At 38.8% G+C, this 14,486-nt stretch overlaps 2 protein-coding genes across 2 annotated transcripts; both read right to left on the reverse strand.

Annotated features, from left to right (window-relative positions):
- Positions 1-42: 42 nt before the first annotated feature.
- LOC134334862 (F-box only protein 39-like) lies at positions 43-3,332 on the reverse strand. Its single transcript, XM_063017329.1, has 3 exons — positions 2,196-3,332; positions 1,256-1,432; positions 43-246 (listed from the first exon to the last, which is right to left on the reverse strand). Exons 1-3 carry the CDS (start codon positions 3,330-3,332, stop codon positions 118-120), a joined length of 1,443 nt encoding a protein of 480 aa, XP_062873399.1. The 3' UTR covers positions 43-117.
- Positions 3,333-4,714: 1,382 nt separating this feature from the next.
- xaf1 (XIAP associated factor 1) lies at positions 4,715-11,395 on the reverse strand. The gene is made up of 8 exons (XM_063016695.1): positions 11,314-11,395; positions 8,979-9,114; positions 8,547-8,603; positions 7,953-8,145; positions 6,570-6,619; positions 6,291-6,488; positions 6,144-6,196; positions 4,715-5,430 (listed from the first exon to the last, which is right to left on the reverse strand). The coding sequence occupies exons 1-7, from the start codon at positions 11,349-11,351 to the stop codon at positions 6,155-6,157; spliced, it is 714 nt and encodes a 237-aa protein (XP_062872765.1). The 5' UTR covers positions 11,352-11,395; the 3' UTR covers positions 4,715-5,430; positions 6,144-6,154.
- Positions 11,396-14,486: the final 3,091 nt, after the last annotated feature.

A 14,486-nucleotide genomic window follows, 5' to 3' on the forward strand; every position in this document is an offset into this window, starting at 1 on the left:
GAATTTTATTAAAATGTGAAAGAACAAGGTAAAGAAAACAGATTCTTGCATAGTAGTGATTTAATATCATTTGTACTGCATGTTAGAATATCTCAGGTACAGTGTGCCAGTCTGGCATTAGGGGATGGGATAAGGTATGGCATAGTAGGTGAGCTCGGAGTCAATGAGCTGCTTGTAGCGAGAGAACACCTCCTGTAGCATCGCATTCGCCTCATGTGTCTCATGTCTTCTGATGTAGAGTCGCACCTATAACATTTTACCATTGAAATCTGTTACCAAAAACATATAGAAAGCTCATGCTCCAGCTTAAAAATGATTGTTAGCAGATTTTAAAATGTAATATACACTGTAGGACCAAAAGATTATGGACACCATGAGCTTCTTGGACATCCCATTAAAAAACATGGACATGACTATACTTTTTGTTCTTCACTTTAGTCGGTAGCACAAATAAGATTATATTGGGCAGGGCAGTTGTAGCCTAGTGGTTAAGGTACAGGACTAGTAATTCGAAAGGTCACTGGTTCAAGCCCCACCACTGCCAGGTTGCCACTGTTGGGCCCTTGAGCAAGGCCCTTAACCCACAATTGCTTAGACTGTATAATGTCATAGTACTGTAAGTCGCTTTGGATAAAAGCGTCTGCTGAAAATGGTAAATGTAAATATTGTGGGTTATAGGGTTATTCAGGTTTAGGAGTTTTAGCCACACCCATAGCTAACAGCTAAAATCAATTCCTCAAATGAATAATATGCTTTTAAACTTTTCTGTTCCAATGTAACTGCACTATTGTGCACAAAGTGAGGTCCATACAGACATGATTTGACGTTGATGGCATGGAAGAACACCAGTAGCCTACACAAAGCCTTTAACTCAGCCTTACTGAACATCTTTTGAAAGTCAATTACGAGCCAGGCCTTTATGTCCAATCAGTGACTGAACTCACAAATGTTCTTTTGGCTGAATGGGCACAAATTCCCATTTTACACAATAAAAAAAACCTTCTAGGAAAATCTTCTAGGAAAGCTTTCCTAGAAAAATGCAGGCAGATTTGGTACACCTATGGTTTTGAAATGGGATGTTAAACAAGCTCATGGCCACACTTTTGGCCACATAGCTTGCACATACCTTGTGCCTATTAGTTACATTATGAAATAAATATCTTTATGCTTTGGCTCTATGCTTTGTGTCATTGTCACTATTTAATCATATAGCAGGATTTTGAATGGAGCCCAGAGGTTGGCAATATTAACTTACTTTTATGGTCTGAAGAGAGCATTTTCTCTCCAGACGTTTCTGCAGGAGTGTCTCCAGAAAGCTGATACTTAGGAAGGCCCTGACGTTCAGGTAGGTAAGCTTGCTACAAACTGTAACAAGTTCCAGCAACTCTTCTTCCATGCTCTCATTGTTGTTCTGGATGTCCAGAGTGAGTTTCTATGTGTGCAGAAGAAAAAGGTGCTGGACAGTTTTACACAGTGACTTACAGCTCTTATAATTAATTGTTAAACGTTAATGCTGCATGAACAAGTGTTTTAGGGGTGAAAATAACACAAAGTAATACACTTGTATGTAACAGTTTGGGTAACCCTTAACCAAAGTACTCATTTTGGAAAGTAAAGTGAAAATAACTATGACAAAAGACAGGAATTGTTGGACCAGTTGACCTTCTTCGATTGGATTGGGTTCGAAGTCCAATTCCAATACCTGTGTGCCCATTGAAGGTGCTTTTTTGGTGAACAAGAGATAGCACAGGCACTTTGACTAGCCCCTTACAAAAGGGCACATGTACATGATATGATACAATGTTTATCTATTTGCTATTTCCACCCTTAGTTTGATCTAAACATAATGAACATACTAATATCAACCGCTTTATTCTGGTCAGGGTCGTGGAAAGTCTGGTTTCACTAGGAAACAGTGGGTGCAAGGCAGGATTACCCTAGACAGGGCAACAGTCCATCACAGGACTTTGGCCACCCCTTCTAGATGCAGCCAATCATCTCAGCAGTGGTGGACTAGTGTAAAACACTGCTGTGACACCCGAGTGCCTTACCACAAATTCTTAAGTTACAAAATGCTTGATTTTTACCAAAAGTCATAAATACAAAAAGGTTACATGGACCTCAGCTGTAATTTGTGAACAGCAGGATCTGTGCATCTAGACAAAGCATTTACAAGATTCCTGTGTTTGACTGACCTGCAGATGGGTCCTGTACCAGGGCAGCAGGTTTGAAAGTGCTGGTTTGATGGTCCAGTTTAACTGAGTCAAATACAAGCTGCTGAGTGTTAGATCATTCAGAGGAATTTCCTTGAGCAGAATGTTACAGAGCTGCTCGATGGCTAAGATGCCTTCCACAGTAATCTGCACTCTTAAATTGGGGCATTTCTGTGCCAGGAGGGCCCAGGCATCTCCTCTGATCATCTGGAAGTGTGGCTCATTTGCATGGCAGTAGACACTAAGGTTGCACAGTCCACCAACCCCATTCAGCCCAGTACAGCAGAAAGCCAAGGCTTGCAGCAGTTCATTTGAAATGCAGCTGTAGTTAAGTGTAAGGTTGCTGAGACCTTGAAACCTTTGAAGGACTCTTGCAAAGTGTTGTGTGCTGTAGACATCCAGGGACTGTGTGAAGAAATCTTTTAGATTAAGGGTGGCCAAACCTGAGAGCCGTCCAATGCGATCATAGTGCTGAGTGGCAGCAACAGCCTCCAGGATCTGTATACCATGAGGAAGGTTAAAACGTGCTCCTGTGAGGTTAAGAGAGTTCAGCTGAGAACCTCCACGTCGCAGATAGAAGGCCAAGCTACGCACGAGGGCATTACGGACACTGTTGCAATAAGCTGGTCGATTCAGGTGCATGGAGTAGATGGTAAGGGAACGCAGACAAGCACCGGATTTACGTAGAGCAGCCAGGAAAGTCCTCATGATCTGCTGGAAACGTCTAGTGACATAAGTGTTGAGAGGATGGATGAAATGTACCTCTAGATTTTCCAGGTAGCTGCCATAGGATTGTACATATTTAATGCCATTTTCCAGCTCAGAGTGGTGTGACCATGGTAGGTGGCCTGAAAAATTAAATGTTCTCTTGCGCCACAGAGATGGGGATCGAACGACATGATGCCAGTGATGGCAAACAAGTGCTGCCTGAGCTCGGTCTGCATCTTGCAGCCACCAAAAAACCTGACGAAGACAAACGTCTGGAAGGACTGACCACTTAAATTCTTCTTCAGAGTGGCTCAGTGTTTTCTTTTGTGGGTCCTCTTTAGTGCCATCTATCTTCTCATTTGCCTTTTCTTTATCCTGGAGATGCTCCTCAGGTTGATTAGTGTGCTCCATATAGAGGTGTATTGGTGGAAGGTAGGACCCTTATCTTTTATCAATGTTGTAATCTAATTATGCTATAATGTTATAATTTGTAATGAATTTAAATCTATTATTATCAAGTCTAGTTTAGCTTATTTTCTGTTATGATAAGTCGATCTTAACACCCAACTGTCAGCCTGAATGCTTACAAATGCCATGGAATTCTCACACACTACACATAGTTCTAATGACATCAGCATGAGATTTATGACATCACAGTACAAGAATCTGTGGCTCCTAGAGCACTCTTCATACAGCATCTAAACACAGTTGTTACCCCTGTGTACAGTGCACAGCTAGTTATAAATACAAAATTTTCAACCCTTTAAAAATATATATATACTTCCACATCACTTACCCACATACAATTTAACACATATGTAAACTATAAAGTATGTATACGCATATCAAAAGTATGAACTTGAATGTATAACAGGACAGCAACTACAAAGTTCAATTACCACAAAACATGTTGAAAAAGGTGAAGTTGCTTGCATGGTCAGAAAAATCTCCTGACTGAAAATCCACTAAAATCTTGAGATAGGGTCCGACCCGAATGGCTACATAAACTTAATTTGCTACTCATTAGAACAGCAGTGGGTAAAAAAAGCATCTGAAAATGCACATCACATTAAACCTGGGGACAGACGGGCTGCAGAAGCAAAAGTACACATCAGGTTTCACTTCTATCTGTCTAGAACAGGAATCCAGGTCTATAATGGGCACAATGTAAATGACCATTTCTTGTTTTTGTTGATTTTGATGTCTGCTGCATCATGTAGATGGTAGGGTCAGTGATTCATGGACCTAACCTGAATTTTAATAGTCTGGGCTGCAACTGGAGTGGGCAAGAGCTTTTGTTGCTCCAGCAAATCTGAGTTCAGGTTGGACCCTATGCAAACTTATGTCTTTCCACTTCTATGTCTTATTAATTTAGAAATTTCGGTTACTGTCTGCTTTTGCTTTTGATTTAAGGGTTTACAAACACATTTATAGTGTAGTACTATAGTCAAGTTTACTTAAGTGGGGTTCGGATCTCTCTGACCTATTGCAAAAAGACTGTTATTTATAATTTTTTCTTTAATCAAAAGTATATTTTACAATCATTAGACTCTTGGCACTCATAAAAACAATTGTATGATTTTAGATTAGTTTTATATTCTGTTTAATGAAATATTAAGACAATCATATAAACAGATTCGGTTTTATTAACTCCACACAACTTTCACTGGGCAACTTTTTAAAGGAAATCCACAGATCTTGCTGTATTTAGCATTATCTAAGCTAGGTGTGCATGCTGTACCACACCCTCTACTGCATTTACTGATGAAAAGTAAGCACACCATTCTGCATAACCACATCATCTGTATTTATTGATATTTTACATGAACAAATTTCTGATATGCTCAAAACATTGTGATGTTAATCACACACATGGGTATACTAAACATATCAACAAGACATTATGAATGACATCACATTAATCCAAATGTGGTGAAAGTAGAGATGAAAGTTTTACATGGTGGATTTTTTGTATAATTTTTTATTCTGGGGGATCCCCCTCATCTCTTCTTAAATCAAGCTCCTCATGTCAGTGTTGACACCCAGCTGGCCAATAGCACTATAGCCAAAGTATGGCCAATAAATAGCACTATATGGCCAAAAGTATGTGGACACCTAACCATGACCTTGTTCAACATGTCTTTCTAAATCCATGGGAATTAATATGACGTTCGGTAAGAATAAGGTTAGGTCTTTATGGACCCTGCTTTGTGCACAGGTGCACAGTCATACTGAAACAGCAAATGGCCTTCCCTAAACTGCTGCCATAAAGCAGGTAATGTATTTTATGTAAGTAATTTTGAAAACAGGTCTTTCTGACACATCTAATTTTAATGATCGGGACAGGTGTCAACATACTTTTGGTCATGTAGTGCATGTAAGCATTAGTACTTTTAGAAAAAAGTTAGTAAACATAACACACATTATTTTCTTAAAAACAGTTTGACTCAGTGAGGACGTCTGCGATCCTGGATCCGCTGTGCAGCTGTTTAAGCCATCATTCCTCATGCTGTAAACAAACAATATCACAAATTTAGCAAAAATAAGAAGGATTTAACTATTTTGATAATTAGATTTGTTGACAACATGTTGGACATGTAATTTCACAGACAAATTATCAAACATATGTACATGGTATGTTACTGTTCAGGTGTAATCTGCTGGTAAAGCAGTAGAATAGCACTCCCTTTCACCAAGTACTATTTTGGGGAGGTTGTATAGATAATTATAGTCATATGTAAAAGTTTGGTCCTCCTTGGTGTTTTGTTGATATTCTTAATTAAAACAAGTTCAAATATGGGGATGATCGAGTGGTGCAAACTCATGAGTCCAAAAGGAATGTTCGGGGTCTTTAGCTTGAATCTAAGCTGTGCAACTAAAGTTTCCCTATTGGTACTGGCACCAGTAGTGGGGTAATGTTAAAAGTTACCTTTTATGTAAAAATATGTGACATTTAGCAAATAAACATTGTGCACTATTGTGCACTAAGATGTGCAGACGTTTGTTCCCTGAAGTGAATGTATTAAGATATTTTTACTAACCAAAAATTTGCACTAAATGTATATTGGACCATAATTTTGTGCCCAATTTGCCCAATTTTTTCCCTTGTTTTCCAAATCCAGAATCAGGAAAGTGCTCAGTGGAATCAAGCACTTGTTTATTTGAATTCCATAAACTCAAATTAATTCATAAAGCCACATATAGAGATTTACTTTTACTTACTGTTATTTCCATTACATCTTCAATTTCAACATTTCAAAAACTCTACATTTGTTCTGAAACAGACAAAACATAAACAGTCAAGTGGTTAACTTATCCAGCTCTAAAGTAGGAGCTATAAAGGGTACAATGCCATGCAGTGGTGTGTACCTCATGCCATTGCAGTGTCTTTATTGGCAGTGTCAGGTGGCAGTGTGAACAGGTACTAATGTCCTGATCTGCCCGGTCCATTTTTCCACTCCACTTCTTCTTCTGCAGAGCTGACAGTGAAAGGCTGGTGTCTTCTGACTCGAAGTCTTCTCTCATATCGTCATCCAGATCAGTTTGATTGTAGTAAAAATCCACAAGCTGTGTTATAAAAATAGGTTATTGTAAAAAGTAAATTTTTAATATAGCTTTTATTAATACATTATATGATTAGGACTGTACCTTTTGTTGCTGTAGAGTATTTCCTGGCATTGGTTTTGTATTTTTGTCATCTGAAATGTACAAAGAAGGAAATAAAAAAATGATGGTGTCACTGTTTTATTGTGTAAATACATTTATTAGTTTTAATGAAGATACTTCTCTCCTAACTTAAATGTAGTAAAGGGTTTACTCGAATAATCCTTGCACTGATTGTCTAATGTCTCTTTCTAGAGACGCTTGGATTGCAGCAGATAGAAACATAAATGTTAACCATGAGAAATTCTGGCAGTGAACCAACATGAAGTCTTAAAACGTGAAATCCCCTAACCAGCAATAAACCTTTTATAAAAATGTGTCATGCTTTATTGTACATCAGATGGCTGGATTAGGGTGTAGTGTAATTAGTGTAATTATCACTTTCATTCAGCTGACCTTCATCAATTACATTTTCATTTACTTTTAATGGTTGCCAGGGTAGCTATTTTCTACTGACTTGGACATGTTGCCAGGTGAGGAAGCAGGTAAGATATTCTGCATATACAAACGTTTGTGTTTATACCAGCATCAGTACCTTTTAACAACACTGGAACACTAACTGTATTTACAAAAACATGATCAATTCTCAAAATGTATAGCTAAAATGCTAAATCATGGCTCAGTTTCTAGCTTTCACAATGAGGGACCCCTTGATAACCTCTCAGTCTCCGCTTCTACATGCTTCTCATCAGCTCACAATTTCATTTGATTAAAACAAAAATTGATTTAATTAAATGAAGTTCATATGAAATTTACCCAAATATTAAAAATGATGGTTATGGCAGGAAAATAGAAAATTAAAACAGAAAATATTTCATTACTTAAGCATAGACAATTTAAAAGAACATTTTATTTTTGGATTTATGCTGGTCAGGGACAGTGGGTCTGGTTCCGGAATCATTGGGCACAAGGCATAAACACACCCTAAATAGGACGCCAATTCATCCCAGTGCTTAGGCAAACCCAGATCTCACCAGTGATGGTCTGGAATAATAGACCGCTGTGCCACCCGAACACCTTATTGTAAATTTAAAACATTAAAATCACAACCCTGTGTTTATCCAGTGCAACTGCATGACATGATATTATTAATAGACATAATATCTAATGCGGCCAATATCTCACATTTACAGGTTGTGCATTATAATATTAGGATGCATCATATCATATCAAAACAATCTGGATCATATTAAGGCTACCAGACTTGTCTAAAAGTTTACAAATAATAAACTATGCTCTGTAGCCAGTGGGTGGACAGTTATATCACAAAAATGTAATAGTAATAATATTAATAATAATAATTTTATATAATAAAAATGTACTTTGACAGTTACATCTAGACACAACAGACAAGACACAGATACTCACAGTTGTTAATCTGATCCTCAGCGAGGCAGAACTGAGCATGTTGAAGTCTGTCTTTCAGGATGACGTACTGATTACACTCCTGGCAGCGCTCAGTGCGACTCCCACATGCCAGTGTGTGCTCCTTAAGACTGCTCGCAGGCACCTCTAGCTGACAGAACTCACAAATTTGAAGCCTTTTCGGACAATTATCCTTCTGTACGACACAAAGACATTGTTTACGGATTAACTGACATATATTTTATTGAATTGTTTTGGACATTTGCTTTTTAAATAGCAGTATATATGTCTAAAAGTACAAGACCAGTAATCAGAACAGGGTCATGAACAGAGCCAGATATTAAATTCCAGTGTGTTGCATGATTAATAGTATAAATTAGTAAATGCTGAAATAAATTCCAAAGGTAAATATAAAGTTTGAGTAACCATGCACTAAACATGTAATTCCAAGTAGAATTATGGTGAAACATGATGTGCTTTAATTATATACAAGCACATACTGATGTTAGAAAAAGGACTGCTCGGAAATAGATGGGATAGTACACTCTGGTGATATTTGCACTTGTCTTTTTATGTAATGACAGATAAGGTACTCACTTCATGATCTGCAAGCTTGCATCGTTCTATTTTCATATTACACTGTTTACATTTTACCTGCAAAATAAATACAGCAATTTAATGAGAATAGTTCAGTTATGTACAAAATATATTCACTAAAAGTGTCGATGATACACAATTATGTTGTTTACATGAAGATTTTTGCCATCTTTCAGAAACCCACTTATACCATTGATTTAAATGAATCATGAGTTAACAGGCTGTAGGGCATAACATGGATCCATGGTTGTGTTCCAAACCATACCAGTCCGTACTAATACATGACAAATGAGTAGAGCTGTTACTATTTGCAAGAATTTGCAAGAAAATGAACTCCACCCAAAAAGAAACCATCAATGCAATTCAGTGAGTTTTCGAACTGATGCCACAAATGTCCTCATGAACACAGCCTGTCTACTAAATGTTAGTAACCAGAGTGTGTTGTTCCAGTCGATGCTCTTCGAGTTGTTCCTTTGGCACCTGCTCATCACAGTCTGGGCACAGACAGAGGAAACGCTGGCAGTGAGCTTCATGCATGGGAAAGTTCACCTTGGCCACCTCCTTATTGCTGTGGAAGAAAAGTCGAAAACCACTAATAAGCAACACAGACTTAAAATCAACCAGTGACACCATAATTCCAAAATCTGAAATCTAAATCTGGTTTATTCTTGGTTTTATATATCTTTATATAAAGATATATGCACAAATAAAACCAATCCAAGAGCAGATGCAGTGGCGTAAAAAGTAAAACTTTTTCAACTTTATTCAACAGTAATTGTAAATTAATCTTTAGTATTCACTTTATTGTAATTACTATCACACTGGGTTCAGAGTCTGTTTACAGTCACTGGCTGCAAGTTAAAAATACACCCTGTATAAAACAGAAACCCACTGTAGGGCATTAAACACTTACATATTTACTCACTTATCACTAAGGCAATTAAAGGTACCAATACTCTCAGAATTATTTTGGGAGGTTGGAGGAAGTTAGAGTACTTTTAGAAAATCCATTTGAAGAAAATAACATGCCAAGCCTTTAAAGACAGTGAATGAAGGTGAAATTTAAACCAAGGTCCAATTAAGTATTTTTTAGAAGCACAGGGCTGGAATATGGTGCATTTTAGGCTGCAGTCTAGCAGTTTTTGAAAGACAGCTGGACGAGTGGGTGTGTAAGTCTGAATAAGTTTCCCCCAAGCTTTCCAAAATAATTTAATATGTGTACTTGCATCTCTTAATTCTAGGTTGCAGTCCAGCTAGCAGTTCCAATAAATTAAAAGTTCAATCAGGGTCAAACTTGATAAGCAGTAGCAGCTTCGTGGTCAAGGTAATGGTCTAATAATTCTAAGATTTCTGGTTCATGCCCTATCACTAGCAGCGTGCCAATACTGAATCCTTGAGCATGGCCCTTGACCCCAAGCAATTGTATTCTGTCACAATTTGCACATATGGTCACTGTCTGTTTGGACAAGGGTGTCCAAAGTGTTATTCCGCTTTGTATCGATCCAAATGTCGATAGTATCGATACCAACGTTTGTATTGGAATCTGATCGATACTAATGTGATGGGATCGATACTTTAGTTTCATTTTTTTTCTCCGCTACATTTAGTACGTTCCTCCCATTTTATCGAAATGTAGACGTGTGTGCACGCTCTTTCACATCTTACAAGCACACTTTGCTCCTCCCTGATCTGCTCTGTTTTGTTGTCGTGCCGTCACGTGACTAGGCGGCACTGAGAGAAAATACATGTAGCAGTAAGTGAAAGGTGAATATTTTTCATTAGTAAATAAAAAAAAATAAAAAAAAAATAAAAAAAATAAACACAAATTCTTTTAGTTAAAGCATATTGATGATAAATAACGACACACTGCTGTTTCCTACATAAAAAGTAAATAAGCTGCTTTTTATGAGTGAAAAGTATCGGATCAGTATCGGCGATACTGGCCCTGTATTTACTTGGTATCGGATTGATACCAAATTTTGCAGTATCGCGCACCACTAGTATCCAGTGTTTCTAAGTTGCATCAGTGAATACCTGTGCTGAGATTTTGCACCTCCTTAAATAATAATAATAATAATAAATAAAGCATATTTTTATATGAGGAAATAGGTCACACTTACTGAAAATTGTAATAACCCCAACCACCATTTATGTAATATTCCTTACATAAATGAACTAGTAAAATATTTGGATAACCTAATTTGACAAACACACACACACACACACACACACACACACACACACACACACACACACACACACACACACACTTATATATGAACACAGGTCAGAGTATTGTACTTCCTCCTCATGGACATGGTAGGGGAGGGAGGTTTACTTTCACTTTCATTTCTGCGTCATTGCGCTAATTTCAATATAGTGTTTATTCTTGTTAAATTTGCACATAAAGTAATAAAACGAATTATCGGTCACAAGTTTAAATATTTGATTGTCTGTAAACCACTACCACAAATTAAAACCAAGTAAAAACGTTACGAATATTCAGATTATTAATTCTGTTTGTTGTAAATCATAGCTTGTATCATATCAATAAAATCATATTTATTGTTAGTTTAATTGTGTTCTGTAATTCAAATCATGTTCAATAAATTGTAAGAACTACACAGTTTATCCTAAAATCTCATAACGACAACACAACAACAATACGTTTTTACCAATATGTATACAGTTCAATACTATTGACCCAATACTAAAATCTATAGAAATCGTATAGTCACAAAGTCCTAAAGTTATAATTTACACTCACCAGTGATCACAAATGGCCTTTTCTTCTGTATCATCCATAGCAAACTGTGAAGAGTTGTTTATGAGAGAAAGTTCAGTCTCACTTCTGATGAACCGAAACAACAGTCCAGGCTTTAGTTTTAAAGAGCACATGCCCAAATAAGTACGCGCATGAGCACTACTGCTAAGAAAACAACCAGTTCTCTTTCTACTGATTTTTTGAAAGGCAGCTGGATGAGTGGGTAAGTAAGTCTGAATAGGTTTCGTCCAAGCTTTCCAAAATAATTTAACATGTGTACTGGCATCTCTAAACTGCCCCAAGCTGTCTGTGACTAAGTAAATAGGTTCTACATTTCTGTCAGAGTTGTTACTTATTCCTGTAGATCAATCTCCAACCCAGGACCTAGTCATCTCTCTTGATGACTCCCAGATCAGACCATCTGACGATGTAAAAAGCCTTGGTGTCCTCCTGGATAACCAGCTGACCTTCTCTCCATTTCTCTCCATGGAAGCTACCCAGATTCTTGTGCAGTCACTTGTAATCTCATGGCTGGACTACTGCAACTCCCTCCTGGCAGGCGCTCCCATGTCCACTATTAAACCCTTGCAACTTATTTAAAATGCAGCTGCCCGTCTGGTTTTTAACCAACCTAAACACTGCCACATCACCTCACTGCTGCGTTCTCTTCACTGGCTTCCTGTAGCTGCCACATTCAGTTTAAAACACTGATGCTCACCTACAAAGCCAAAAATGGACCAGCCCCAAGTTACCTTCATGGTCTAATCAAACCCCGCTCTGTACCACGCAACCTCCGAGCCACTAGTCTCGCTCGACTTGATCCTTCATCCAGGACTCGAGGAAGACGAGCATCAAGGCTCTTCTCTGTACTGGCACCCAAATTGGTGGAACGAACTTCCTCTGTCTGTCCGAACATCTGAGTCTCTTGCTGTCTTTAAAAAATGATTAAAAACCCACCTTCTTACTAAGCACTTAAGCTGACATGTCCTTACTTACTAATGCTCTTATTCATTTCTTGCAAAAAAAAACCCCACTTTGGTTCTAACAGGGTTTTCTTGGACAATTGTCTACTTAAACTAGAGTAAGGTAATGTTTACTATGGAAGCTCTTCTGTAAGTCGCTCTGGATAAGAGCGTCTGCTAAATGCCGAAAATGTAAATTTCTTGCTTTATTCCATGTGCTACAGTTACCTCCCACTTCCCAAAACATACCAATGTGTGAACTGGTTACTCTTTATTGTCTGCCGGTGTGAATGAATGTGAGTGTGTGATGCCAGTCTACCTTCTGCATGTTTTAGAAGGTGGATGGAAACAAAGTATTGCAGAAAACCCATATATTCATAGAGTTCAAATCCCCATGCTGTACCCAAGTCTGGGCGTCGTCAGTGGGCTTCACGATTTAGAGTTGGAACGGCGTTGATATCTCGAACTTTCAAAAATGAATGGAAGTGAATGGGGCTCTTATAGGTTAAATAAAGGTTATGTAAAGGTTATAGAAATAACCATTAAAAAAAATGAATGGAAGTCAATGGGACCAAAAAACAGTATAAAAGTGGGCGTGGCGGGCGAACGGGCTTTCTTCAAGAAATGATGTCATTAATGGGACGGACGATTTAGAGTTGGAACGGCGTCAATATCTCAAAATTTTTCGAAAATGAATGGAAGTCTATGGGAAAAATTTGTCAGAAAAACGGGCGTGGCTGGCGAACGGGCGGGCGGATCGAAAACCTGTATACAAGCGCTCTATTCCCGAACAGGCCGGACGATTTGGCGTTGGAACGGGGTCGATATCTCGAAAACTGCGGACGAAGAAAGCCGGACAAAAAACGGACAAATTGCCTTACTGCAATCACACTAAATTTATTGTCTGGCCCTTTAAGAATGTTAAGTGCACTATAGGGTGCAGGGAGCGAGTGTGTAGGGAAGGTATCACAATTTATCGTTTCCGGCTGTGCTCATGTTCTTCTGTTGTTTTGCACTGAGCTTGTGTGGTATTAAAAGTAGCGTTTTCGTTAAACCCCCCTCACATGTTTGGACTTGGGTGGATTGTTGAGAAAACGTTTGGGTGGATTGTTGAGAAAACGTTTGGGTGGACTGTTGAGAAAACGTTTGGGTGGATTGTTGAGAAAACGTTTGGGTGGATTGTTGAGAAAACTTTTCGGTGGGTTGTTGAGAAAACGTTTGGGTTGATTGTTGAGGGAACGTTTGGGTGGATGTTTGAGAAAATGTTTGGGTGGATTTTTGAGAAAACGTTTGGGTGGATTTTTGAGAAAATGTTTCGGTGGTGTTCCCTCAATGTTCCCCCACGAACGTTCCCTCAACGCTCCCCTACGAATGTTCCCCCGACGTTCCCCCACGAACGTTCCCTCGACGTTCCCCCACAAACGTTCCCTCGACGTTCCCCCACGAACGTTCCCTCGACGTTCCCCCACGAACGTTCCCTTGACATTTCCCCACGAACGTTCCTCCGACGTTCCCCCATGATATCTCGATATCTCGAAAACTGCGGACGAAGAAAGCCGGACAAAAAACGGACAAATTGCCTTACTGCAATCACACTAAATATATTGTCTGGCCCTTTAAGAATGTTAAGTGCACTATAGGGTGCAGGGAGCGAGTGTGTAGGGAAGGTATCACAATTTATCGTTTCCGGCTGTGCTCATGTTCTTCTGTTGTTTTGCACTGAGCTTGTGTGGTATTAAAAGTAGCGTTTTCGTTAAACCCCCCTCACATGTTTGGACTTGGGTGGATTGTTGAGAAAACGTTTGGGTGGATTGTTGAGAAAACGTTTGGGTGGATTGTTGAGAAAACGTTTGGGTGGATTGTTGAGGGAACGTTTGGGTGGATGTTTGAGAAAACGTTTGGGTGGACTGTTGAGAAAACGTTTGGGTGGACTGTTGAAAAAACGTTTGGGTGGATTGTTAAGAAAACGTTTGGGTGGACTGTTGAGAAAACGTTTGGGTGGATTGTTGAGAAAACGTTTGGGTGGATTGTTGAGAAAACGTTTGGGTGGATTGTTGAGAAAACGTTTCGGTGGGTTGTTGAGAAAACGTTTGGGTGGATTGTCGAGGGAACGTTTGGGTGGATGTTTGAGAAAACGTTTGGGTGGATTTTTGAGAAAATGTTTCGGTGGTGTTCCCTCAACGTTCCCCCACGAACGTTCCCTCGACGTTCCCC

This window comes from Trichomycterus rosablanca, chromosome 20 (genome assembly GCF_030014385.1).
Source record: "Trichomycterus rosablanca isolate fTriRos1 chromosome 20, fTriRos1.hap1, whole genome shotgun sequence".
Lineage (NCBI taxonomy): Eukaryota > Metazoa > Chordata > Actinopteri > Siluriformes > Trichomycteridae > Trichomycterus > Trichomycterus rosablanca.